Source organism: Cryptosporidium hominis (genome assembly GCF_000006425.1).
Source record: "Cryptosporidium hominis TU502 chromosome 8 CHRO018083, whole genome shotgun sequence".
NCBI lineage: Eukaryota > Apicomplexa > Conoidasida > Eucoccidiorida > Cryptosporidiidae > Cryptosporidium > Cryptosporidium hominis.
Window position 1 is genome coordinate 1 of NW_667440.1, and position 27,854 is coordinate 27,854.

At 33.1% G+C, this 27,854-nt stretch overlaps 10 protein-coding genes across 10 annotated transcripts; 4 read left to right on the top strand and 6 right to left on the bottom strand.

Moving 5' to 3' along the window:
• Positions 1-45: 45 nt before the first annotated feature.
• Chro.80211 (ATP-dependent RNA helicase) lies at positions 46-1,131 on the top strand. The annotated part of the gene is made up of 1 exon (XM_662973.1): positions 46-1,131. The coding sequence occupies one exon, from the start codon at positions 46-48 to the stop codon at positions 1,129-1,131; it is 1,086 nt and encodes a 361-aa protein (XP_668065.1).
• A 1,461-nt stretch (positions 1,132-2,592) lies between these two features.
• Chro.80210 (hypothetical protein) lies at positions 2,593-3,366 on the top strand. The annotated part of the gene is made up of 1 exon (XM_662974.1): positions 2,593-3,366. One exon carries the CDS (start codon positions 2,593-2,595, stop codon positions 3,364-3,366), a length of 774 nt encoding a protein of 257 aa, XP_668066.1.
• A 560-nt stretch (positions 3,367-3,926) lies between these two features.
• Chro.80209 (hypothetical protein) lies at positions 3,927-5,024 on the bottom strand. Its single annotated transcript, XM_662975.1, has 1 exon — positions 3,927-5,024. One exon carries the CDS (start codon positions 5,022-5,024, stop codon positions 3,927-3,929), a length of 1,098 nt encoding a protein of 365 aa, XP_668067.1.
• An 816-nt stretch (positions 5,025-5,840) lies between these two features.
• On the bottom strand, positions 5,841-7,283 carry Chro.80208 (hypothetical protein). The annotated part of the gene is made up of 1 exon (XM_662976.1): positions 5,841-7,283. The coding sequence occupies one exon, from the start codon at positions 7,281-7,283 to the stop codon at positions 5,841-5,843; it is 1,443 nt and encodes a 480-aa protein (XP_668068.1).
• A 1,130-nt stretch (positions 7,284-8,413) lies between these two features.
• On the top strand, positions 8,414-10,519 carry Chro.80207 (hypothetical protein). Its single annotated transcript, XM_662977.1, has 1 exon — positions 8,414-10,519. The coding sequence occupies one exon, from the start codon at positions 8,414-8,416 to the stop codon at positions 10,517-10,519; it is 2,106 nt and encodes a 701-aa protein (XP_668069.1).
• Positions 10,520-11,115: 596 nt separating this feature from the next.
• On the bottom strand, positions 11,116-14,304 carry Chro.80206 (YLP motif containing protein (XM130)). Its single annotated transcript, XM_662978.1, has 1 exon — positions 11,116-14,304. The coding sequence occupies one exon, from the start codon at positions 14,302-14,304 to the stop codon at positions 11,116-11,118; it is 3,189 nt and encodes a 1,062-aa protein (XP_668070.1).
• A 1,174-nt stretch (positions 14,305-15,478) lies between these two features.
• On the bottom strand, positions 15,479-19,201 carry Chro.80205 (hypothetical protein). Its single annotated transcript, XM_662979.1, has 1 exon — positions 15,479-19,201. One exon carries the CDS (start codon positions 19,199-19,201, stop codon positions 15,479-15,481), a length of 3,723 nt encoding a protein of 1,240 aa, XP_668071.1.
• Positions 19,202-20,429: 1,228 nt separating this feature from the next.
• On the bottom strand, positions 20,430-21,431 carry Chro.80203 (hypothetical protein). The annotated part of the gene is made up of 1 exon (XM_662980.1): positions 20,430-21,431. One exon carries the CDS (start codon positions 21,429-21,431, stop codon positions 20,430-20,432), a length of 1,002 nt encoding a protein of 333 aa, XP_668072.1.
• A 690-nt stretch (positions 21,432-22,121) lies between these two features.
• Positions 22,122-26,642, top strand: Chro.80202 (hypothetical protein). Its single annotated transcript, XM_662981.1, has 1 exon — positions 22,122-26,642. One exon carries the CDS (start codon positions 22,122-22,124, stop codon positions 26,640-26,642), a length of 4,521 nt encoding a protein of 1,506 aa, XP_668073.1.
• Positions 26,643-26,807: 165 nt separating this feature from the next.
• Chro.80201 (ubiquitin-activating enzyme) lies at positions 26,808-27,743 on the bottom strand. The annotated part of the gene is made up of 1 exon (XM_662982.1): positions 26,808-27,743. The coding sequence occupies one exon, from the start codon at positions 27,741-27,743 to the stop codon at positions 26,808-26,810; it is 936 nt and encodes a 311-aa protein (XP_668074.1).
• Between the last annotated feature and the right edge of the window lie 111 nt (positions 27,744-27,854).

A 27,854-nucleotide genomic window follows, 5' to 3' on the forward strand; every position in this document is an offset into this window, starting at 1 on the left:
AAGGGTAGTGATTTTGAGGACTACTTTTTGAAAAGAGAACTTTTGATGGGAATTTATGAAAAAGGATTTGAGAGACCATCACCAATTCAAGAAGAAAGTATACCAGTGGCTCTTGCAGGCAAAGATATCCTAGCAAGAGCAAAGAATGGAACAGGTAAGACTGCAGCATTTGTTATACCATTATTAGAGAAAATCAATACTAAAAAGAACATTATTCAAGGCTTGATTCTTGTCCCAACAAGAGAACTTGCTTTACAAACTAGCAGTATTGTGAAGCAGCTTGGTAAGCATATCAATGTCCAGTGTATGGTTAGTACTGGTGGTACATCTTTAAGAGATGATATATTACGTTTAAACAACCCAGTTCATGTATTGGTAGGAACTCCTGGTCGTATTTTGGATCTGTCTAATAAGAAGGTGTGTAACTTGAGTGGTTGTTTTATGTTTATTATGGACGAGGCCGATAAATTATTGAGTCCAGAATTTCAGCCAATTATTGAGGAACTCATAGAGTTTTTACCAAAAGAAAGGCAAATTCTCTTATATTCTGCTACTTTCCCCGTAACTGTTAAAGGTTTTAAGGATAAATATCTTGCAAATGCTCATGAAATTAATCTAATGGACGAGCTCACTTTAAAGGGTGTTACTCAATATTATGCTTTTGTTGAAGAGAAGCAGAAACTACATTGTCTTAATACTTTATTCAGTAAACTACAAATTAACCAAGCCATTATATTTTGTAACTCTGTTACAAGAGTTGAACTTTTAGCAAAGAAAATTACTGAGCTTGGAAGCTCATGCTTTTATATTCACGCAAGAATGCTCCAGTCTCACAGAAATAGAGTATTTCATGACTTCAGAAACGGTGCATGTAGGTGCCTTGTATCATCTGATCTTATCACAAGAGGTATTGATATCCAATCTGTTAATGTCGTTATTAATTTCGACTTCCCTAAATATTCCGAAACATACCTTCACAGAATTGGTAGATCTGGGAGATTTGGGCATCTTGGCCTCGCAATCAACCTTATAACTTATGAAGATCGCTATAACTTATATAGAATTGAAAAAGAATTGGCCACAGAGATTTCACCAATTCCCGCCCAAATTGATTCTGCCTTATATACTTAAAATCAAATCTTTTTCTTTTTTTTCTTATTCTGGTGCTAATGGTAAATTATGCAATATTGGTGTTTTTATTCCGTTAATATTTTTAATATTTCTGGAGTAAATAGCTAGAATTCGAATTGAAGCATGAAGGTGACTAGTTTCCTTTTCAATAATATATCGCAGGAATGGATGAAGAAGAAAAGGTCATAATAATGTTATTCAAGCTAAAATGCGATGTTTATTTGTAGATATTCAAGTTTATGTCCTTTCTAAATTAAGCCACACCTCTATTTCAGTACATTAGTCACTATCTATTCCCTTAAATCCTCTTGTTTGAATTTAAGATAAAAGATTTTAAGTCATTTTACGATTTATGCCACAATTTTATTAAATTGAAGGACCCGCCTTTTGAAAATTGGCCTTTATTCAATACAGAATTTTTTTCATAAAGGAGGGGAAAGAAGGAAGAAGGAAAAAAAGAAAGAAGATAAGTCGCCCATCTATTACGATTATAACTATAACTAAAGCCTGCTTTATCCTTGGAGGAAGGAAGAAAGAGTAATCATTTTTTTTATTTAAGAAGTATTGCTTGTCATTTATTCACTAAGAATTTGCATGCACATTTACATGCAAGCGCGCCATGTTCTGCCCACATGGAAATAACTATAATATATTTAAAGGGCTTGACTGGTAAAGTATGAATGGGTGAGTGAAGGCCAGAATTACTTGCTAAGTGATTTAAGGTATTGAATAGGAAGACCTTGATCTAGTTATATGGACAGCAATTGATGATTTGGCCAAGTTAGAATTGCATTTATGTGCTGCATTTGATTTACTCATTAACAAATGCGCTATCAGCATATCAGTATATGTTTCATATTGATGGATGCCATTTGGAACTATGGGAAGGGAAGTTGTGGTAAGGTTTTCATACAGCCATCAGCCTCTTACCAAGTCTGAATTTTAATTAGTGTAATACTCATTTTTTGTAAGGATTGTCTGCCATTTGATAATGAATGCAATAATAATGATAATAATAATGACAATATTAAGAGTATATTTGACATGGCTGAATATCTACAAATTAAAATTTTTTTTTTTTTCAAACTAATTATATTTTTGGAAGTGTTCTGTCATTTATTTTTTTTTAACTCTAAAAATTCTCTTTTAGCTCCAACTGCTACTTTTTTGAAGATTGCTCTGTTCGCTCCAGTTACATCAACCTTCATCTTGTCTGATCTTCAACTCTTTCCCTGCTTTTTTTTTCCTTCTAATTCTCTCTCCATCTGGCCTTTAATGTTTTCCCCCCATTGTATACTAAAGTATTTAGTGAATGTCAAATTGACTAGGCGGCAACTTTTGGCGGCAATTGGCGAGATTTAAAATAATCAAAATCAAAATAAAGAAAACTAATTCTTTCAAATAATTGTCCACATACTTAAATAAAGATTTTCAGTAAGTATTTGACAGTTACTTTAGAAAATGACGGCAAGTATTTGGAAAGAACTGGGTTCGTTTTCGTCAATATTAGGGTATATTCCCTATAATATTTTATTGGCATCGGAGAATATTCAAAATGAGAAAGAACTTAACTCTCAGACTAGAAGGGATAAGTTTGGAATAAGAAATTTGCTACCTGCTTTTGGTCATATTAGAGATTACTTTAACGTGAATAAAAATGGAAGTAATAAGGATTATCAATTAGAGTCAAATACACAAAAAACCAGTTCTGATAAAAGTAACTCAAAACTTACTAGAAATGATTTAGAGCAAAGATTGGCCAAAAAAATTCAAGAATTAAAACAAAATAATATAAATAGTAGGAGAAATAAACAAGATTCAAAAAAATCAACAACAAAAACTGCTCAGAAAGCAATTGATAAGAAGAATGTTAAACCTGAATCTGATGAAATACAACAATCTGAATCATCTTTTAAGTTTGGAAGAATTATTGATAGTACTTTATCTACTCCAAGTACTGCTGATTACTTGCAAAAGAAAGAATCAAAGATGAAAAAAATTAATAATGCCTTAAATGCCCTTAAAAAGGAGGAAGAGCTTATTAATAGTTTGCCTGAAGAACAACAAAAGGCTAAGATTAAGGAAATTGCTATGGAAAAGGCAATGAAGAAAGCTCAAGGAATTAAAGTTAAAGATAATAAGTCTAAGTTAATTAAGACTAAAAAGACTATTTTAGCTAAAAAGAAAAAATCTAGACAGAGATGGGCTGAAATTTCTAAGAACCAAAAGAAATGATTTTTAAACATACGAAATTTATCAAGTTATTATCTTATATTTATAAATTTTCCATGCTTTCTTAATTATTATTATTAATTTTTTTTTTCTTATGTCATTTGTTACTCACCTTGCATGAATACACGTGTAAAATTACAAATGCCGGTATACAATTTCTGATTGTTTTTATCCACATTGATTTACTGCATGTAATTTTGCATGCAAATAGTTAAAAGTTAAAGAAAATGACCAAAAAACTTAATTTATTTTAAGGTTAATAAATTCCAGAATTTTAAATTTTATTTCTTTTTCCAAGTTATAACTTATTGGCTTCGAATTGGAATTTGTAATATCATATAGAACTATCATTATTGTAAGGGCTAAATATTAATGAATTACAATAACATAGAATAGAAAAGATATAGCGAAATTAAATAAGAATACAAATGAATCTAAAATGTGATATGAAACAAGAAAAAAAAAATTTAAATTGTTCGCATCTCTTTATCAATCTTGATTCTTATTCTTTACAATCTTCACCGATTGCTGGAAGAATTTTACATTGTAAGAAATCAACAAATTTAGCTGGAACCCTCAAAAATCGATCCCACAGATGAATCGCCCTTTTCACTCTTTGAGTTTTCAGTAGTTGAGAAAGAGGCAGCAGAAGAAACCGAGTTTTCTAATGGATTTGAAGTGCTTCTTTCGCCTTTTCCAAGACTCTGCTCAGTTTGGAGGGAACTCTCAATACTTGAAGGAATTGGAGTATCTTCTCCTGGTGCAATAGATTTATTCAAAAGCTTCTTTCTCTTATCGCTCTTAGATTGCTTCATCTCCTTCTTAATCTTCTTCACCATTTCTTTCCTCTTCTTGGAATCAGCCTGTTTCTTTTGTTTATGTACCTTGTATCCTTCCTTTCCGAGTGCTTTCTTCAATTTGTGAGCTCTGAAAGGCCTTGAAATGGCTGACTTGAATTTACTGAATCTTCCTCTCTTGTTTTCATATATGATCTTCTTTAGATTATATTCATTACGTCTACATACTGAAAGTCTCTTTTCAAATTTATTAATATCAGTCTTTGCTCTAATGGCTTCTTGTAATGAAGATTGTGCCTCCAATTTCAATTCTTCAATTGTAGTAGCAGATTTCTCAAGATCTTCTCTAACACTACTCAATGCATTTCTAAGTTGAACATTTTCTTCTCTTAAAGCTTGAGCATCTGCTAACACCTGTGAAAGTTGTTGAGCATTATATAAAACACCATTAACAACAATTGAATCTGATGATCCTTGTGAATTGCTACTCATTGAAGCTTTTTCAATTGCTTCTTTTAAGTCACCTGATACCTTTTCATTTAAGAAACTGTTATAAAACTTTAACTGAGTGAATTGTCCCATAGCTAATAGATACCATTCATGATTTTGTTGTACTGCTTTTTGTAAAGTAGCTTTGCATGTATCTAAATCTACTGACTCTGGAAGACTTATTGTTTCCATTCCTTGTGGAAACACACTCTGTAATTCTTGTACTGCTTCATGTACTATATTTTGTTTTCTTTCATAACTTAAACTATAAAAGTACTTTGAAAACCCTTCCAAAATTCCTATTACTGAAGTTGACACCACCAATTGAACTATTGCAAATAATGCAACCAAAACTGAAACTAATCTAAAGTTCATTTTTATTCTACTATTTCTTTTAATGCTCAAGTATAACTCAGTTGATAATTTATATTAAAGCATAAAAACTTTACGTATTAATAGCTGTTTAAACACCAATTACTATTTGTCTAGTGTAAGTAAACCTTTAATATAAGTCCTTTTTTAACTTCCTTCGCTTTTTTTTTTTTTTAATTTACCCAAAGTCTAACTCAATATTTGAAATATATTTAAGCTTAATATTACTATGCAGGTTGCATAAAACCAATAAGAACCTTTTTTGTTGTATTGCAAAATATTAACAATAAATACCTTATTTTTCCACCCTTTCAACAAGAAAAAATATATTTTCTCAATTCTCTCCTATATTATCTCTATAATTCAAGATCATTCTATTTTACTCATTCACAACTTTTGCAATTTATAGATCGAAGTTGCCGCCACACGTGTATGACATACCGGCATCCCCACAATAAACATGCAGAAATTTTTTATTGTTAAAATATTTAAAAGACAATTTGGCGGTAAATACATGCAATTTATATTTCATTTTAATATTGTATTAAAAAAAAAGGAAATCTACAAAGCTAAAGAACAACTAGAAGAGCTGAACCCTGTTTAACATACAAAAATATACTATCTATTAACACTTTGTAAGAAAATATAGTAAGAAGTTTTTACTTCCCTCCAAACTACTATTCCCCACGATATTATATAATTAATCTTATTTTTTCATTCATGTACACTAAATTTGCTCTTCTTTCTCCTTTTATTATTCTCTTATTCCTCTCCCTCTGTTCTTATTTCATCTTAACCTTTTCCTTCTTCTTCACGATTTCACACAAATACATCTGTTGAAATGTAATCCATTCTTCCTCGAATACAATTGGAAGAATAGTTGAAAATATTCTGATCATCAATATTAGAGTTTTCTATGATGGCGCCGTTTAATTCTGTTGAATTTTTAAGTTTTGTAGCTTTCAGTTTCTTTTTGCATTCTTTCTTTGGAATATCATTGGATGAGACCTGATTTTGGGTCTTCTCAGTTGCTATTGTGTCAATTTTATTAGTTTTTGTGTAATTACTTTTTCTCATCGTTGGACTCTTTTTAGCATTCTCTGAATCCATATTAACTAATGAAGAAACTGATATTTTCTGATTCTCAATATCTGAATCCTTTGGGTTTGAATTTATTATTTTTGTCTTTTCAGAGTTGTTCTCTGATTTATTCTTTGTAGTTTGTGGTTTGGATCTTTTTTCCATTTCACTAAAATCTAATTTTGAAGAATTAAAAGTAATATAACCAGCTCCATCATCCAAGTAAAATACATCGTTCTCTATATCATACGAATTAGATTCTGAAATTACCACCTTCTTAGAATTGGATGATATCTCATTATTTGGCTTTAAAGATTTATTTGATACTTTAATTTGTGTAGTCTTCTTAGCATTATTTGAATTAATATCTGTTTTTGTCTTACTTGCTATTGAACTCTTTTCAGTGTTAACTAATCTTTTGGATGGTTGTGTTTTTTGAACTTTTCCTTCATTAGTTGAATTTGTCGTCATCTTCTTTACTAATTTCCTTCCTTCATCTATTGTTGAATTTTTTGTAACACTATCCAAATTTAAAGTTTTTAATTCCTCCAAAATCTTCATATTCGTATCCGCATTTGGTTTCTTCTTTGGTGAAAAGTACGGATTTGTTTCTATAATAGTACAAGATTCATTATCTTCAACAATCTGTTCATCATTACAAACCGAGAAAAAGTTCTCAACACAATTAAACCATCCAAGCTTATTTTGAAAGAATCCAGGAATTGATGAGCATTCTCTTCTTCCTTTCATTAACATTCTATTTGCTCTATCCATTACTTCCTTCTTTTCATTATAATATCTCGGAGAATTTACTCTTGTTGGAAATCTTGTCTCCATTGTTCTTAATTCTGTCTCATAATTTATCTTTGAAAGCTGAGAACTCATCAATTTTTCTGCTACTAGTGCTGCTTCTTCTACTATTTTAGCTCTCTCTATATCTGATTCATTATCATCACTAAGAATACTTGGTGTAACATACTTGTCCTGATATTCCAAACTCTCTGTACTACTTATTCCTCTTTGTGACATTTCATGAAAGGTTGAATTAATTGAATTAAAACTCTGAGTCTTGCTGTAATTACTCCCATTATCCAATAACTCTAAATTCAGTGGAGATATAATAACTTTCTTACCTACTTCAATTCTTGGAGTTCTTTCCTCAATCTCATTATAAATAATCATCTTTTCTAACTTATCAACTCTTCTCTTAATATTCTATTATTTATCTCAAAATGTTCAAACTCTTAATCTAAATTAAATTCAAGTATCCAAACTTTACAAAGAAAAAACCACTCGGCTTTATACTAATCACAAAAACTGAGCACTCAAGTGCTTCTACTCTCCTTTATTTCTCTTAACTATCAATCTTATTTTTTTTCCAAGTTGTTTTTTTTTTTTGCTTAAATAACTTACTTTTATAACAACTATATAAACTCTATCTCTCTATCATCTACACCTTTTACTATACTTTACCTTAAATTACTTTATATTAAAACATTTACACACAATTTTCCCATTTCGCTTCCCGCCAACTACCCTTTTTGCTTTACTTGCAATTTTTTTAGTAACATATGACATATTGCTTTGCATGCATTTCCCGCTCATGATTGAGCGGGTGTGTGTTGTGGCGGGCATATTGTTTTATTTAATTAAAATGGAGTACAATTTTAATTATCTGGTATAATAATAATAACAATAGATTAGGAAGTAGAAATTGGAAGGGTTTATTGAAAATTTTAAATTATTAGTTAAACATTTTATAAATAATATTTAAAGTATAGATTTGATAATAAAAAAAACAAGGAGTAATAAGATAGATCTTAGGCAAGTTTACAAATACTTTAAAGCCACTAATAATAGAAATATTTTAAATTTAACATCATTTCAAATAAGTTACCTGTTTAAGGCAAAATATTTTTATTAAAAATAAAAAAAGAAATGTTTACTTTTCCTTGATATATTTAATTATCTTTTGATTTAATTAATTTTTAGTAAATAGATCTGTTTGGCGCCTTTTGCATGCAAACATAGGTAACGGAGGGGGGAGTGAAATTAATATGAAATTACTGAAAGAAAATAAATAAATTGAGTTAAATATATGCAAAGGGAAGTAAAATATAGTTAAGTAATTGAGTTTAATTTCTAGTGTTTTTTCATATTTTCTTTCCTATAGAAGAATTGATTGATTTACGTCAAATAGAGGGATAAGTTTGAAAAAAAAAGGAAGATCTTAAAAAGGAGGTAATCAGTGGGGAAGGGAGGAGAGAAAAAAAAAAAAAAGCAAATTTTGTGAAAATTATAAGGAATACAAAATGAAAAGGATATTGTGGGTATGCTTGTTAGCATTATCAATATGTCAGAAAGGATTAGGACTGGGAGTAAGAGTGGGAGTGGGAGAAAGTAATCCTCTTCCTGCTCAAACAAAGTCAAGGATTAATTTAATTATTAAAAAACAAATTAGTAATTATAATTTAGATATTCCTGAAGTAATTATTGGAAAGATTTCGGAGGTAATGAATGATTCCATCTCTCTCACTTTTGAAAAAATGAATAGTTCAGTATTGGACTATTGTAATAAGAAGATTGGGGAAATACTTGAAACTCTGAAAATAACTTTTCCAGATAATTTTGAGAAAGATCTGTGTTATAACGTAATTGTAAACCATCTAAAGCACGTTATAAATCGTCAACATTTTGCTGAAAATATATATCAAGTATCATCAAAGAATCTATGTGAAAATCCTGATTCTTCATCTCCATTAAGTAAATTTAGCCATAAAGAATGCTCATTCAACTCTAATAGAGACCGAAATAGTAGCAAGGAGAGAATTATTGTGACCCCAGAATTAGCATATTTGATTTCAGATCTATTTCCTATTGAGCCTAATCAAAAAGAGTGTGTAGTAGCATTTATGAGAATCTTATCTTTACCATTTGGTTTAGAAAAAGAAAAAGCTGAAGAATTATGTAAAACAGTGCTTGAAACAAGGAAAACAGTACATTTTTATAGAAATGATCTTGTTTCAGACTCTAAAGGCTCATTCAATAAAGTACATGAAGTTTCTTTGTCATCAAAACTGACACCATTCAAAAGAACTCCTCCTTTTGTGGAAATTAGCCATCCTCATGGAGTTGGTGGTATATCTTATTCTTCAGAAAGAGTTAGTGAAATTAAACATTCTACTCAAATTTTTGGAAAACTGGTTACTTTACCATTTATCAATAGTCCAATTGAATCAATTAGTCATTCAGAAAAACAACTAAAATACTCACAAGACCATAGTAAATTACCAAAAAATGAAATTCCAAAACTAAATACTAGAGAGGAAATTGTATTCAATGACGATATATTTAGTGACCTTATTTTCCCCTGTAAAACTCTCAATTATGAAGCAAAAATATTAGCATCCATACTTTTCTATTACTCAAATTTATTGAATATACCAATTACTACTGAGGATGCATGCATTACATGCATGCGTAGTGTTCTGGTTCCCGCCATTTCTGTACCTAAAAATAAATCAAGAGAAAAGAAAAGAGGAATAACACCAAGTGAAGTAATTAATCCATTTATTCCAACATGTGTGAATGCTTTAATGACAATGTCAATGTTTTCTCCTGCAAGTAAATTAACTTTGGATTATATTCCATCACTTAGGACTTCGGAAAATGCATCTAAAGCTTTTGGGAAATTATGTAGCAAAACAATGAACAGATATATTCAGATTTTTGGGATGATTGGAATTGGAAATCACGGTATTTCTTGTAATCCCGCCCAAATTCTTTTGATTAATTCTCTCCAAATCTCAATTTGGACTAGATTTAATGCTTTATTTGCTTCAAATGAACTAGCTCAGGTTGCATGTAGAGTCAACATAGATTCTCATGCAAGTCAAGCTTCAGGGGAATGTATTAATTTGATGAAGAAGATTACTTTAGGAATGTCACACGATGACATTAAGACTGTATGTCAATCTACTGTCAAGTTTTTACAGCCACAACCGGTTGTATTGAATCCAATACTATACACAATAAGTTCAATTTTTCAAAGTATTACCGAGTCAGTTGTATATAGCAATAGTATTAGTGGTTCCCCCAATATCTCCAGTTTTATTAAGCTATCAAAAAAGATACTTTACTTTTCTAAACCAAAAATGGATCCTCAAGACTACATTGATTCTTGCAAAGCTCTATTAGGGAATAATATTAATATAAAATTAAAGAGCAAAGAGATATATAAGATTTGTAAATTCACATCAAAACCTGTCTTAAATGTAGTCATGCATTACCATATCCCATTAGAACTTCAACTTTTTCACAAGAAGCAATTCAACCCTAGGATCACCTTCATCAAAAACACAATTAAAAGCTACAGCAACCTGGTTAAAAGAGAGTTTAGTATTCACAATAACGAGTGAGCAATCAAAATATCTAGATTTCTATAAATTATTTTTTATTTCCTTTTTTTATTTTATTAACTTACGTGGCAAGTTTGGGCGCCAAATTCTTGCATGCATAATTGTAATGTTTTTGACCTGTTAAAGTCATAGAAAAATTTGTTTGGTTTTTTTTTGGAGTTTATGATTCGGACTTTGTTCTTTCCTTTTCGTTTTCCCCCTTCTCCAATGTTCAAGTCGAGACAAAGAAAGAAAAAAATGGTAGAATATACAAAAACTCATTGAACAATCGTTAGGTATTAAACGCTTTCGTCGTTCCTATTGAAAATTCTAAAACACTAACTCGAGTTTATCTGAAGCATAACTCGCTTGTGTACAAAAATCTTAAGTCGAAAAAATGTGTACACATCATATTAACTTCTTTATAACCAACAAAAATTCCAAATAATTTTTTATTATATAATCAGGGCACACTCTTTACTTTTCATTATCTTCCTTTCTAATATATTATAATCTTAATGTGCTTTAAATATCTTATCAAACTAACAAAGAAAAACTTGTTTTCTTTACTAAAATTAAGTGTATTACTATCTTCTTTATTTTCCATCTTCTTGTAATTAATGGTCTTCGATAATCTGCTGTGGGGTATTTTCTATTGCCTCAGCCTGATCAAGCTGAGATAATATAAAACTCAAATCACCAAATCCATAAATCCTTCCGTATTTAGTGTCAACATATGGATTACCTTCAGAGTCGACTTTAAGTACCTCAGTGAAATGTTCCCAGTTAATTCCTGGTTGCTGGCTTCCTAATCCTGGAGCTTCAACTGATGTATGAGTTGCAGGGAATGCTGCTCTAGGGCCAATATCTTCTCTTTCCTTTATTAATGGAACAAATGCATGACTTTCTGATAATGTATCTGTACGAGATACTGGTAATGCTGCCTTTGGAATTGAAACCAATATTGTATATGGGAGATTTCCCGCCGGCGCTCCAGGGGCAGGAGCCCCAGTTCTAGAGGCGGGCTTTGCTGCGTGTTCTTGGTCAAGGTGTTCAGGAATGACAGGAATATATGAATGATTGAAGTTTGATGGTACCTTAACTCTAGATGCTGGGAGAGATGAAGTTTCAAAGTTTTCAGTAGATCCAAAGAGAGGAATAAATCCGTGGGTTGTTTCCGAAGGTTGCCCAGTTCTGGAAGCAGGTAAAGCTGCAGTATCATTATAAAGGTATAACTTTGTAAATAGGGGAGTAAATCCATGATTAGGGTCTGTTTGGAATTGGGTTCTTGATGCTGGTAGAGAAGCGTTTCTTCCTTCAAATATAGAAGATTCAAATAAAGGAACGAATCCATGTTCAGTATTAGCTGGGTACTTTGTTCTAGAAGCTGGGAATGCTGCAGTTTCTGTAAAGTTTTCAACCATAAATAGAGGAATGAAACCATGATTTGGATCGATTGGATATTGAGTTCTAGAAGCTGGGAGAGATGCATTTCCAACATTATACTCATAGTCTGGAATTAAAGGCGCAAATCCATGAATTGTATCGGCTGGATAATGGGTTCTAGAAGCAGGTAATCCAGCTGTTTCGTTGGAGCTATAATCTGAAATTAATAAAGGAATGAAACCATGTCTAGAATCTACTAAGAACTGAGTTCTTGAGGCTGGTAAGGATGCGTTTCCTCCTTCATATGTTGAAGATTCAAATAGAGGAACGAATCCATGTTCAGTATTAGCTGGGTACTTTGTTCTAGAAGCTGGGAATGCTGCAGTTTCTGTAAAGTTCTCAACCATAAATAGAGGAATGAAACCATGATTTGGATCAGCTGGATAATGAGTTCTAGAAGCTGGGAAAGATGCGTTATGATCACTATAGTTTGTGCTAGTAAATAGAGGAATAAAGGCATGTCTAGAGTCCATTTGGAATTGGGTTCTTGATGCTGGTAGAGAAGCGTTTCTTCCTTCAAATATAGAAGATTCAAATAAAGGAACGAATCCATGTTCAGTATTAGCTGGGTACTTTGTTCTAGAAGCTGGGAATGCTGCAGTTTCTGTAGAGTTCTCAACCATAAATAGAGGAATGAAACGATGATTTGGATCGGTTGGATATTGAGTTCTGGAAGCTGGGAAAGATGCATTTCCACCATTATACTCTAAATTACTATTGAAAGCTGGGATATAATTGTGCCTAGTATCAATTGGAGCACTTACTCTAGACATTGGAAGAGCTACAGTGCCATTAAGGTAGTAGATCCTCTCCAAAATAGGTAAATATCCATGTTCAGTATCAGCTGGGTACTTTGTTCTAGAAGCTGGGAAAGATGCAGTTTCATTGTTTTCCATAACCTCAAATAGAGGAATATATCTATGATTTGGATCAGAGGGATGGCTTGTCCTTGAAGCTGGGAATGAGGCAGTTTCGTTGCTTGCAACTCTTTGGAAGATCGGAATATATCCATGCTTGGTGTCAATAATGGCTCCTACTCTTGAAGCTGGAAGTGAGGAAGTCTCAGTTTGGTTGTAAATCTCAAATATTGGAATAAATTTATGCTTGGTCTCAGTTGGTTGACTAGTTCTAGAAGCTGGAGATGCTGCATTCTCAGTATTATTGGATGCCATGTATAATGGAATATATCTATGATGCATATCTGAAGGATAGTGAGTTCTTGAAGCTGGTAAAGCTGCCGTTTCTGTTGAGTTATCCAAAATATATAGAGGAACAAAACCATGCTTTGGATCAGCTGGGAAACTGGTTCTAGAAGCTGGGAATGCTGCACTCTCCGTGTAATTGTATGTCATATATAATGGAATATATCCGTGATTTGAGTCAATTGGAGCTCCAGTTCTTGAAGCTGGTAAAGAAGCTGTATCATGGCTTGGAGATTGTTTATTTACAAGTGGAACAAATTTATGATTTGGATTAGCTGGATATTGAGTTCTGGATGCTGGGAAGGCCGCATTTTCATCATTCCTAGTTGTCATAATAACAGGAATGTATTTATGAGATGTGTTCTCGGGGTATCTACTCTTAAGACTATCAGGTCTAGGAACTTTCTGCGTAATTGGAACATACCTATGTTTTGAATCGACCAACACAGATGTATGAGAAATTGGATAAGAAGCTCTTGGCTTATTATCAGTATTCTTTGGAATCATTGGAATATATTTGTGCTTAGAATAATCAACTACAGTCTTTTTAATTTGTGTTGTCTTTGTAGGTATCTTATGTAATGGATCATACAATGGTTTAAATGGTCTATGATCAGTATGTGTAGCTGGGAATGCTGCACGTCTTCTTAAAGTTGGAGCAGAACTGAATCCTTCGTAGTACTTGTGTAGACTGAATTTGTTGTAAATAGTAATACATTCAGATTCATTATTATTTTCGCCTTTAGAACTTTCATCACGTAAGAATTTGGATTCAACAGATCCGCAAGCCACGTAAAACACCTGCGGAAATTTGGAAAAGTATTTTGGAGCTCTAAAGAGAATCATATGTGGCTCTGAATTCTCCCAATTGTCCATTAATCTAACGCATCTTTCACAAAAATCTTGCTTATCATTATTATTAAATAACTTCGTAAATTCGTATGGTCCCTTCTCTGGCCAAGGTGTGCCCATGGCCCTTCCCGGTTGGAAGAGTAATAACTCCAAAACATTAGTAAAAAACTTCCATTCTGGGTTTACTACTTGTGAACTTTGATCATTAGGTCTTAAACTTCTAGTTTCTCCACTTGCCTGATATGTAGGCCCAAGAAAGCAAAGAACCAATATTAAAGAAAGTATTCCTGCTACCTTTCGGTTCATCTGTACTAATGTTGACGTTAATACTTGATACTCAAAATTCGTAAACTTTATTCAACTCAGCAAAAGTTCCGAAATTCTCGCAATTTCCGTTTCCAGATATTCTTTATTATGAGAGTCTATCTTTGAACTTAATTCTAGTATTTATTCCAGTTTTTAAATTTTATTATCTAGTAGGAATTTGGAGAAAAATATTATTTATGTGCCTTCCGAATCTGGCTCCAATCTTTTTCAGTTTTACTACTATCCTTTTCTGACTGATTTTTTTTTGTATATTTTTTTTATTCTCGAGACAATATTTAACGTTACCTATTTATCCATTAATATTATAATTATTGCCTATATTTTTTGTCCACCTTTCCCTCTTAAGCTTATTTCTAATATATTCAAATTACCAGCCTTTTAGGCGGGGCGAATTTGTGGCGCCATGGCTCCGTTCTCGAGCGTGATTGGTATTGAAATGAAATACATTTGAATCTTGATGGATGAAATAAAATCAGCATGGGGTAAGAGGGAGAAATATCCCAATTGGTATAAATGTCATCAGGACATTATAGCAAAAGAAAAAGATAGCACCCCATTGTTAAAACTAAATCTTAAATGATCTAAATTCTATTAAAATCTATGCTTAAAATAATGATATATGAGTAAGACTCTAATTATTTTGTCTTTGTCACTACTTTCCTTAATTACAACGATTTACTATCTCTCATACTTTCTTTTCTTTCGAAATACTCATTCAATCTTTTATCAAAAGATAAAAGAAAAGATCGTTTTGTTGGTTGTAGTTATTTTAATTCGAGTCTTCCCTAGCTTTTCCCATTAGTCTTAATACTTTGTAGAACAATAAGCTCTTTTTTTATCTCAGGACTTGGGAATATTCTTTTTCTGAATTTGCCGTTTTTGCATTACATTGGAGTTACCCCTTAATTAAAAAAAACTGTCTAATCATTTCTTCCTCATTAACTTTTCTTTAACATTCACATGCAACATGCAGTAATACAAATCAATTTAACATTTGTAAATATACATTGAAGTTACTAATATACCCAATAAAACAAATGTAATAATGATTGTCTATTAACACACACTTTACTTTTCTCCTCAATTATTTTTATTATTACTTGTATTTTTTCTTGTTCTTAATAGTAATGTTATACATAATATTGTATATTTTTTATTCACCAATATGCAAAATCCTTGAAGTCTCTCTTTCCCTCTTAAGCGATTCATCAATATCCTGTTGAGTTGCAACAGGTTTTAAAACTGTATATAAGTTCTGCATGTTAACATCAACTTGTTGTTTCTTTTCATACTTCATCTTTCCTGACAATGCCAAAGCATTTAAGAAGTCTTGATCTGGAATGCTTCCTTTCTTCTTGCTTTTTCTCTTTATAATCCTAGCCATTTTGGATGAATTCTTAACAACATATGAATAAGCTTTAGTAAACTCCTTCCTTGCATTCCTTAAAGCCTTAACAGCCTTTTTATAACGGATTGGTCTCTTTCCTAAAACTCCTCTTGCATATCTATAGTGTTTATCCAACCCTAAAGCTAAATGTTTTGTACACTTTCTAGCTTCAAATGGTGGTTTAGATTGAGTAATCATCATAAACTTATCAGTGGATAAGTTATTTAAAGAACAAATGACGTGTAATATATACGCAGCTCTTCTTGTTGATGCCATTTTTGCAACTAACTGTTCTCTGTTTTTGGATGAAATTTTCTTTCCTGCTGGACCAAATATTCTTTCATTCAATTCAGAATCAGCAATTTCTCCAAATGCTTGTAATAAAGCCTCATCAACAACTAATCTTGGACGAATAAAGGCTGCAACAGGCATCATGACTTGAATCTCGGTAGTTTCTGCCTTTGCAGAAAATGGTCCTCTCTTTTGAGTTGGAGTGAACTTAACAGGTCCATCCCAATTAATAATTTGCTTCAATTTGTCAATTGGTAGAGTAGGATTCTCAGGTTCACCAGATATTGCTCCCATTAATCCTGACTCACTTGGTAGCTTAATTTCAACCAATAAATGTCTAATCCTCTCATCATCCTCATACTTTGACAATAAATCAGTTTCTTGAATTCCTTCAAAACCTAAGATTTGAACATTTGCTTCCCTTGGAATCATTGACTTGGATTTATACTCTTCAATCAAATCTTTAATAGTTGCAGTTACGTATGCATCAGGTGAAATAAATACTACTGTTGACCATAAAGTGTCTGTATTTCTTATAACAAACCTTACTGGATCATTAGGATTCTCCCAATGTAATGCATCAGTCTCTACCCAGAATTGCATATCTGATTGCACCCCCAACTCTGATAAAGTCTTATCGTCACCAACTAACTTTCTTCCGCTTGAGAAATAGATTGCGACAGTCTTTGGATCATTTCCTCGTCTTTCTGCTAAGAAAGTCTTAACATCTCCCAGTTTCTTTGATCCTCTACCAGAGGTAACAACAGTTGTTCCATCTGGCCATGAAAATCTTAATCCTGTTAATCTTTGTGATCCAGTATCCGAGGAAGACTCTCCTCCGGAAGTGCTGGAATCAACTTCTCCATTAGAATCGACTACTACTTCAATCATATCACCATCTTTTAATTTATATGAGTCTATAGAAGCGTCAATATTGATCATTTTATGAGCTTTTTCTCCTCCCAATTTACGACTTAATGTAACAGATTCTGGATTAGTTCCCTTTAAGCCTGCTAAAGTCCCCCTAAACTGACTTAACTTGGATGATAATGGAACAGGAATGTTACATGTTGATCCATCATCCCATTTGACGATCAAATTTACCATTCCATCTCTAATAATATTTCCAGTATCATCTTTTTTAACTTCTTCCATGACTTCCACAAATAGTTCCATTCCTCTTGTAATCTTTGATTCTTCCACAGTTTTTTCTGGTAATTTTTCATAGTACCTTCTATATAAAGCTCCATTCTCTAGTTGTTTCTCTGAATATAATCTAATTGTTCCCAAAGGAATATTTCTCCTCTTTGAAATACTTGCAATGATTGATTTGATCTTTGTAGTAGGGAAACATACAATTTGTACGGGGGCTAAATCCCTATTAATGATCATAATATTCAAAGTCATTGTTGGTTTTCCATTTTCAGCCATTTTCTGAGTACCATCAACATACTCTTTATCATTAATGTCCTCAACTGGAATTGTGGAAGGCTCAATTGGTGAGCCTGATAGCTTTACTCTAAAGATAATTCCTGGTATTATTCTTAACTTTCTTAAAGTAAGCAAGTCATTGGATGGAATTAATGATGTTGGCATCATTCTTCTATCAATTCCAATAATCTCCAAGTGTATGGAACTTGGAATATAGCTTCTTCTCCAAGCTATTAAACGTTTTAACTGTTTAATAGTAGTAGAAGGATAAACCCCCAATAATAAATCAAATCCTGAAAAATCATCAAACCTTATCCTAACATCCATTGGAATCTCATGCTTTCCTGTTAACCTATTAAAGTATGATGGTTGTAAAGTTACATACTTATATGGTCCAGTTCTTACAAACAATTCAGTATCTGCTACAATATTTAACTGACTTAAATTGTAACCTCTTAATCTTCTCCACATTACAACTTGTCCGTTAATATCAATATCTTCAACTTCTAAATCAATTTCGGAAAATGGAACTCTTAACGGTCCTGATAGTGCAACTCTTATTGAATCTATTGAAGTATTTTCCCAAACTTCAACAGAAAATCTTTTTTGAGAATGTGGTGCATCTTGGCAACTTAGATAAATCTTAAATCTACTTCCTTTTCTAAATGGTAACTCAGTCCTTGAAAAGTTTGTTTCTGGGCCTGCAACAATAACCACATCCCCATTCCTTATTCCCAGCTCGTATAAAGATAGCTCCGCTTCTGGAGAATCTATTCCAATATTTACTGGGTATGGATTCCCTTCTTTCATTATCCCTAACCTGATCTGATTAACCGGAATATTCTTTTGCATATTAATATCATATATTAAATCTGAACCTGTTCGACTGTACAATGTTGAATAAGCAACATTCACTCTTTTTGCTAAGAAATATAGCTTAATTTTGACTGTCTTCAAAATGTAATCCCCTGGGATTCCACCCCCAAATCCTCTAGCTGCTTGACTTTGGTGACGAGTTACTCCTCCTTCAGCTATTCCTGTATTATATGATGGATAATCATCATCAACCATAGAGTTTTCGCTACCTACGACTTGAACTCTCTCTTTCTTTTGACTACTTCTATTATGTGTTGAACTACTTTTTACTAAAAATAATGGAGATTCCAAATCTTCCAATCCTAACTCATCAACAGTTGAAGTTCTTGGCAATATTCTCTCTCCATCCGAAATATCGTAATTACCTGTGATACCAAAGTCTTTCATCACTTTATCTTTTAGATTACCTATTGTACGTTGCCTTTTTATTATTATGTCTTCAACAATACCGTCAGGCAATGTTACTCTCAAATGAGCATCATCAGGTGACAACTCCACATATTTTGAAGAATTTTGATTTTTGTTTCCGATATTAGTTTCTCCCAAGTTTGCTTCATTCAAGTTTTCTGATCCAGATGCCTCATTTTTATTTGGAATTGCCATTACCAAATCATCTGATGATATTACAGATATGGGAGTTTCTGTTGGAATCTCTGAACCTGTTGACTTCAAGAAGTAATTATATGATGAAAGTCCTTTCTCTTTTTCCATGCTAGACTGGAAAAAAGATACTAATGCTTGTCCTAAAGTCGTCTTTGGAGAACCTGACAATCTCACCTCAGAACCAGTATCCTCAAATAAAACACTTATTCTATGCTTTCCATTTTGACTTTCTGTACCAAATACCCAACTTAATTGAATAAATATTACAATAAGGTGTAACCACCTCATTGCTATCCTAAATTTTCAATATCTACTTTATTAATTTTTTCTCTCTCCAATTTATTCCACTTTTTTCTTTTATCAATTGCTACTCATCAAGTCATCTAACACTTTAATTAAGGCCATTTATTTAAGCAATCTATGCGGCTACTTTCATGGCCCTCCTTCATATATGTATTGCTATATTCTCATTTATTTATGCTACACAGCCGTGTGTGTACACACTTCAACACACATACTCCTATTACGCTATGTCTTTAATTATTTATCAGCTTTTTTGGCCCTCTCCCCATTTTTTTCCCTTTGATGGTAACTTTCTCCCATATCTCCTTTTTTTCTATACTCAAAAATTTCCTCCTCCTTATCTGCCCTCTCACCTAATTACTGCGCATGCAATGCCTGCTGTCCACATAAGTGCATGCATGCATATAAGGCGGGCGCCTCTAATTAATACAAAGAAAGTAGCATTTGAGTATAAATTTATTACAATTCATAGAAAATTCTTATTTTCCTACAACCATCGTGGCTATACTAGTGTAAGGAGTTTGAAACTAAAAAATCTGGTAATCAGACTATGTGGAATACCAAAAAAAAATTAAAAACTCAAAAAATCTAGCTCTTCCTTCATACTTTTATTCTTTTTTTTCGAATAAAAAACATATTAACAAAAAAGTTGCAAGTATTTTAAGCTTGCCGCTTAAATCATAATACAATGCTCCTGAGCTAATTAATCAAAATTGCTCAGTTCAGTAGTTAAATTTAACTTGGTCTTATTGCCTGGACTAGTTGAGCCTCGTCCCGATCCTCTTAGATTATTGCTTGTACCTGTCTTTTTGCTTAAGTCCTTGTTTCCTGTATGTATATCTAATACCGGAAGTGAAAAAACGCTTGAATCAAGAACATTTGGAGAGTTTGATGAAGTGTCAATAGTAACCAACGAAGAAGACCCTAGTTGCTGTCCAGGAGTACTTGTTTTTCTAGTAGGATTTCCTCCTGTTCTAGATACGCTTTCTTCTGTGCTAATTGCTGATTCTGATACGCTTTTTCTTAAAGCTGCCAACCTAGCTCTTCTCTCTCTAATTGCCCTCAACCTTTTCTTTCTCTCTTCTTCTTTCCTCTTATTTATGAAAAACCAAGATAATCCTCCTGAAAGAGCTCCTACTCCTAATAAAGCTCCAGCAATAGAACCTCCAATTACTGCTCCATTGTCTGATCTTTGTCCTAAAAAAAATAAAAGTCAGAGTTCGTATAGAATATCATAAAAATTTAACCTACCTACTTGGTTTTGATCGCCATCGCCTCCACTGCCTCCACTACCCCCTCCACTACCCCCTCCACTACCCCCTCCACTACCCCCTCCACTACCTCCACTACCTCCGGAACCTGCTGTTGTTTCTGTTGGTACAGATGTTGAAGTATTTGGGAATCCTCCTCCACTCCCATTTCCCCCACCACCACCTCCAGTCGCTTCTGTGGAATCAGTTGTTTGTGGAGGTGGAGTTGGAAGAGTGCTTTCTCGAAACATGCTAGACCGAGAATCTTGTTGATCTGAGTCCATTCTTTCCATTACTGTTGTTGTGGTGTGTTCCCCGGATAAATTTTCTTCACCTGATTCTTTATTTGCTAATGAAAAATCTTTTCCAACGCTGGAAAAATCTCTCTGATTATCTTCTATTTCAGGAAAATCATTATTATTGCCCTGTTCATCAAAACCTCCAACACTTTTATCCGAAAAACTCAAATTTTCAAATTTATCATTTAAATCGTTTTCTGCTGAAACTTTATCTACATCGTTCAAATCAACTGACTTACTCTCAAAGCTTCCATTCAAAATACTATCTTCTGAATATATACCATTTCCTACTGAATGATCACTATTTTTATTTTCCTCAATCTCAAGCTGATTTTGGAAACTTGAGTCTTTCACTTCTTCAAAGCCATCATTTGTGTCCAAACCTTCGATAGAAAACTTCTCATTATCAATCCCCTCAATTGGTCTATTCATGCTTAAATTTGAACTATCCTGTACTTCTTCACTACCTGCAAAACCTGCTGATAAATCAATATTAGAACTCAAGTTCTCAATTCCCACACTCTCTCTGTCCTGCATAAAGCTTGAATCTAAATGTTCCAGTGCACTTATATCCGCTTTTGGGTCTTCATTCTCTATGACAACCTCTAATCGAACTTTGCAAATCAATATTGAAAATATAATCCAGAAAAAGTAAGGGAAATTCATCCTTGTTTCCTTCTCAAAAATTAATAAAACTAACCAATCTAACCTTAAATACCTATTTCCTAATTCACAATATCTTTTGGATAAAATATCCTCACAGACGATACTGCATTTTTGCAATCCCCACTTTTTAAAGGCATAATATTTTCCCGGTTCATTTTTTTTCTACTTTGTGTTTGCCGGTATTAAACTGCAAATTGGCGCCAAAAACATGCATTCCACATATATGACATATTTAAGTAAAAATTATTAGAATTAATCTGGAATTTATATTGAGAATATTTTAATATTAAATTTGAAAATCCTCCTATAAGATATTTGATAATGAGTGACAAACTTTATTTTAAAAGGGTCGAGGATGTTATTATGTTCATTTCTAAATATTGAGCTCATTTGAAGCTAATATTCTTTACTATCAAAAGTCTTAGAATAGATAATACTAAAGATCTAAGCTATTTTAAAGAAAATTAATATTATGAATTCTTCTAGAAAAGTATTGTAAATTAGTGTTTATAACAAATTAGTTGTTTTTTTTTTTTTTTGTTTGAAAAAGGAAAAAAGTGTGGTAAATCAAAAATGAAAAAACCCACTCTGCAAAATTCAAAAAAAGAATTAAACCTGATGAAACACTGGAAAGCATTGAAATCTCTGAAAATTTAAACCTAAAAAATTACTTATTATAACAGAGTCACAATGCTATTAAGGAGAATCCCATGCCTACTCCTTATTTTTCTTATTCAAATTTCCTGGCTAAAAAATAGCCTAGTCCTCTCCCAGCTTATGCCAGAAAGCTACACTGTCAATTCCATGTTTCCAAATAGTACAATAGCCCAAGGTGCATGGGGAATGGATATCAAAATTGATGATTTAGCAAACCAGCCTAGATACGACCTTTCTTTATGGTCTACTATCGGATTTCCAGCTATTTTAACTCCTTGCTCTTATATGTACCCAATTGTAATCAGCCTCAAGAATATTAACTATGTTTTTGAAAGTAATCCAATCTCATTCTCATGTAATCATGCAGGCTTAACTGACCCAATCTGGATCTCTACAGCTTTTGGATCCATCTCTGTTAACCAAACCTCAAGCTACTATGTTGCCTGCAACATGGTTGTAGATTACTTGAATAATTTTGAGCCAACCATGATTCAATCTACCTCAGCTACTAACTTCACTTTCCTCATACCAGGAACTATAATTGGAGATGCACTTGCGAGTATTGTGGAAGAAGGAGTCTCAACTACTCCTTCTCCTGATCCAGTCCTTACCTGGCTCCAGCAACATTATTATAGTGAAAATTGGCTTAATGTTGCAAGTGTCCTAAATTTGGCTAATTCTTTCTCAGATATGGTTGTTTTACCATTTAAATATAAAATAGACCTTCCTCCAGAGGTCCTTCCTGGAAGCTCAATCCAAGAATCTGATCCTCCAGATCACTCATATGTCGATCTCTTTAACATGACCTTTTCATATGGAAGATATGATTCTGACCTAACATCTGGGATTTGGAAGCCTAAAGAAAGGTTTGCAGGTTTCCAACCCCCTATTATAAACTCTGCTCAAGGAGCTTTCATTGCAATCCAAAATAATGTTACTATCAACGAATATAATTCTGCAGTACCTTTTGGTTGGACAAACATTCCCTTAGGTGTCTCACCTATTAGAGTGGTTATGCCATCTAATCTTCCATCCAACAGTAGTTCAAGCTGTGTAAATAACTATTTATTCTATTACCCTATGGACCCTTTTTGGAATTATGCTAATAATTCTTCCAATCCATTCAATATCAATTACCTTAAAGATTTACCCCCAAAAAGGTTTATTTCAAAATACTCAAAAAATGACTCTACTATATCCAGAAATACTGTACTCTCTAGCATGTACTTCTCTAAAAGACCATTCTTAAATGGAAAAAACTACCCTGGACAACTCCAAAACACTATTTCAACATATCTCACATTTTCAAATAATTTTCTTGGAGGATGCTATTATAATGGTACTTTCCCATATTCTCCCAAATCTTCCTATACCGGTGTACATGCAGGTGTGGGGTTATGTGGAACTCATCTCAGAAATTCAAATACCCAATTTAAATCCCCCTTCTACCTCCCTCCGATCAAATATCTTTCAGCTCCATCTCCTATAAGTTACTTTTTTGTATTGTCATCCCTAATCCAATATGTCAGCTATACTCACAAAGGAACCTTTAGATCAGATATAAATGATGAGACACGAAAATTTAAGAAGATATACCCTGGAAACGGTCTTCTTCACTCTCTTTTGATTGCAACAGCTTCAAACCAACCTTTTATTTTCTATAATTTACCATCTTTTGTGAATCATGATACTTCAGTTACTCTTGGAAGTGAATTCTATCAGTTTAGCGAAAGGTATATTAACAGGAACTTTGGAAACTATGCAACTCCCGGATCAGGAATGACTTGTAGAGCTGCTAGATTTGTACCTATGAAAAGAGATATGTACTCACTCAAAACAGCTTGGCAGTGTAAAACCAAGAAGACTACATCCACAAATACTTGGCAAGATATGATTGAAGTACCTAGAGACGAAATTACATCATGTAAGCTAAACAATGAATTTGTTACATGCTTAAGTACTCCAGATACCCAGAATCAGTTTATTGGAATGGTAAATACTGCTCCAGAAGAACATGTAACCACTCTGAAAGCTTCATCTTTTAAGACTACTGACTATCTTGCTATAACAGTAACAATTTTCACTGATACTATTTCTTATACAAGTCCTTCAAAGGGTATTTCAGTTAAGCTCTTTTCTCCTCCAATTTCAGGCTTTCTATCACCAGAATATTGTTCCAAAATTCCAATGATACCAATGATTCCCACAACTGTTGAACAGATCTTCATTATTTACCCAACAGTAAAGGCTTGGGATCATCTTCATAATACAAAGTATTCATTCTTAATCCCTTTTAACAAAGTTCTACAGATCAGACACAAAGTAGTTCTAGGGAAAACTTCTGGAATTAGTATTAACAAAGAATTCTATGTTTCAGCATATCTTTATTGTGAATCAATAAGAAGAGTTTCAGGGACTCCAAGTGTTTCCAAGATTTCAATTGCTGACTTTTCAAATCTAGGGGGATCTATGATCATAACTACTAAGTATCCAGTTCTACAAAACTCAAAATTCTCAAATTGTATTCATGAATTAATCATTTCAGAATCCAGTTCTCCTAGAACAACTTTTATTTCGTATGAAACCTTGATCCAAAGTAATCCACAAGCCAATACAAATGAATTTGTATCTATAGAATTTGGAGCTGTTGACTTTCCTCCAACTGTTGGAAAGCTTTCTCTATATCAACCAGAGGAAAAAGGAGCTTCTATTGGAGACTCAATTTTCCTCACTCTTAGCAATCTTGCATTTTCAAACACAGAGCAAGATGAAGGTTTCGCAAGTTTTGGAATTATCGCATCATCATCGCAAATTATTGGACAGAATTCCACAGTCATTTTCCTTGGAGATTCTTTGACTCAGCTTCCACCCTCTTTAAGGCTCCCAGCTACCAGCAAAGAATGGTTTGTATACATTAGAGCCCAAACAGTAACATTTTCTGGTTGTTATATTCCTTGCCAACCTCCATTCAAAGACTCTTTCTACTCTCATTGGTGTTCCAATGACTTGAGTCTGTTGAATTCTTTCCCTTGTCCATTTTCCAAAGTTTTGATGAAGACCGAAGATTCTCAATCAGAGATTGAAGATGCAATAGCTGTGGTTACACATCCATTGGCTTATACATCACCAATAGAAACAATTCAATTGGTGAGTGCTCTTTTTGAGGAAAACAAAGATAACCAGTTAATATGGAAAAACTATTTTGAGTCGATCTATTCCACAGCATTTGAACTCCAGAATATTCCTCAAGGCTATGACTTTGCTTCTTTCAAGCTTATGTCTCTGTATATTCTTAAGAAGATTTACAAAGTTGCCTACGAAAATCCTAAACTTAATTTGGATGTCTCAAGACCTTTTGAAATATTGATGAATATTACTTTGAATGCAGAATGTACCAGTAGTCCTAGTGTCTCAAATCTTGTTCTAGAGACTTTGGATCTATTAGTTGCAAGCAATGGATGGAGTAGAATACTTGGAGATAGTAATTTAGAGTCAACCATTTCGCATATGCTTGAATCTGTGGGTAATAGATTTTCATTTTGGACTTATAATAAAGATTCTTTAGATTGGAAAGGAAAAGAAAGTGGTATTTCGCTTTCTGTAATTACTTTAGATGAAGTATTTACGAGAAGATCAACAAGTTTGAATGGAATGGCAATTTCAGGCTTTAGATTTAACGAAATAAAGAAACTTTCCCCTGTTGAATCTATTTACTTTCAAGCATATCCGGAAGAATACGATTCAGAGATGCTAGAATTTGCTTCAAGAAGTTGTCCAAATACATCAGCAACAATTTCTAGTTATACTTACCCAAGGAAATATATTTCGAATATTTTAATAGAGAATGCTGTTAGAAAAGTCTCAAGACCCATTCCAATAGGAGGAGGAGCTCTTTATCTTTGTTCGATTGATTATTATGCATATGGAACTCCTACAGTAACATTTTCACTTCCTCTTTCTTTTGAGATTCCAGTAAATATGACAAATATAGGATGTTCAATGTTAAGTGATTCAGTTTGGAGAGAAGATCTTTGTACAAGTAATATTTCTCCAAGTAAACAGGAAAGCAAGCAATTTGTGATTGAATGTTCATGCCAAGGATTAGCTCCTTATGCATTAATAGGAACAATAAACTCGACAGAAATAGATAATGGAAATTTTGGAGATTCAAGTGGAAATGATGGAAGAGCTCCAATACCACCAATGAATAATAGATGGGATGGGATTTCAGGGAATCTTACAAATCTTGGTATTTCAAAAGATCTAGCAATAGAATTGATCAATTCATCGTATTCTGGATTCATTTATTTGGATGAGAAGGTTAGAACCCCATATATACCTCCTAAAGCTCAAAAAGCGCTTGAAGGATCAAAAGGTATTGCTGGACTATACACAGAAATGGGGAGGTCTCAGTATATTGGAAATGTAAGCTCAACTTGGGGACTTAATGCTGGAGAAGCATGGTTCAACTCTTCTGTAGCTAAAGGTGGAGATGCTAATGTTGAAAGCTTTTTATCTTGGGAGCCTGTGAATACAACAAAGAAGAACAATTAATAGACAATAAATCAGAAAGAATGTAATCTAATTTTCATTTGAAAGATGAGATTAATTCTAGATCGGGAGTTTTAGAGAAAAGAAGGACTTCCGGTAGAAATAAATAAGTTAATAGTGAATAATAAATGAGTAAATATGAATGGATCGGATAGTCCAACTATAATTTTATATCTTACAAAAAATACAGTTTTCGTCTTTGTGAATTTCAAAGCAGGATGAGTATATACCTGTTTGACCATAATACATGAAATAGTTTTTAAGGTTCTTGGCTTGTCCAGAGCCTCTTAGATACTTAATGGCCTGGGAAACCACAGAGGATGCAATAATTGTATTTGTAGAAAGAAGTGTTGGGAAAATATTTCCAATAATTTGTTTTGTTAATTCTAAAGTGACTCCCTGGATTCCAAAAGATTTTGCATGTTCTTGTGCTAGTTGATAAATCTTAAGAATTTTGTGATTTTTACACTCCTCATTGTCTTGTTCATCTTCCTCATATATAAAATTTGCATATGCTATACAATGAATGGGTGTTCTAGGGAATTCTTTGATTTCACAGAGTGGAAAGTTAGTATCTTGGACGTTGAGCCCCATTGTACATTCATAGCAGGATGTTTCTCCCGGAATAATGATTCTAGAATGGCCATTAAATCCTTCAGTACCACTATCTAATAGTATTGGATAAGCTTGAGGACTAGATTGCGTCATTACTATAGCATTCAATGTCCTTCTTGCATGAATATTATCCAAACCAGAAAGAATGATTTTGTAGTCGGATGGGGTCACATTGAACTTTGAGAAAAAGTCGGAAATGTCAGAATGAAAAGGCTTGATTTCTAATCCTTTTGCTGACTTGAAGTGGTTTGTTGCGTTTGCCGCCAAAACATGCACCTTGGACTTTCCTTCATCTCCAAGATTGAAAAAGAGTTGTCTGGAAATATTGGAGACTTCAACGTAGTCATAGTCGACGATATCAATTCGTCTAAATCCGGAGAATATCAGACATCTAAGAATTTCTGTTCCAATTCCTCCAACACCCACCAAGAGTACTTTGCAATAAGCAAGACCTATATCTTTTTCTAAAGTCTTGCATTCACTATTCATAATTGGCTTTCCATGTTGTGGGGTATAAATAAGACTGAAAGTAGGAAGTTGAGGGGTAGCAATTAATTTAAGGAGAAACTTTACAAAAAAAACTCCTCAAATTTCTATAGA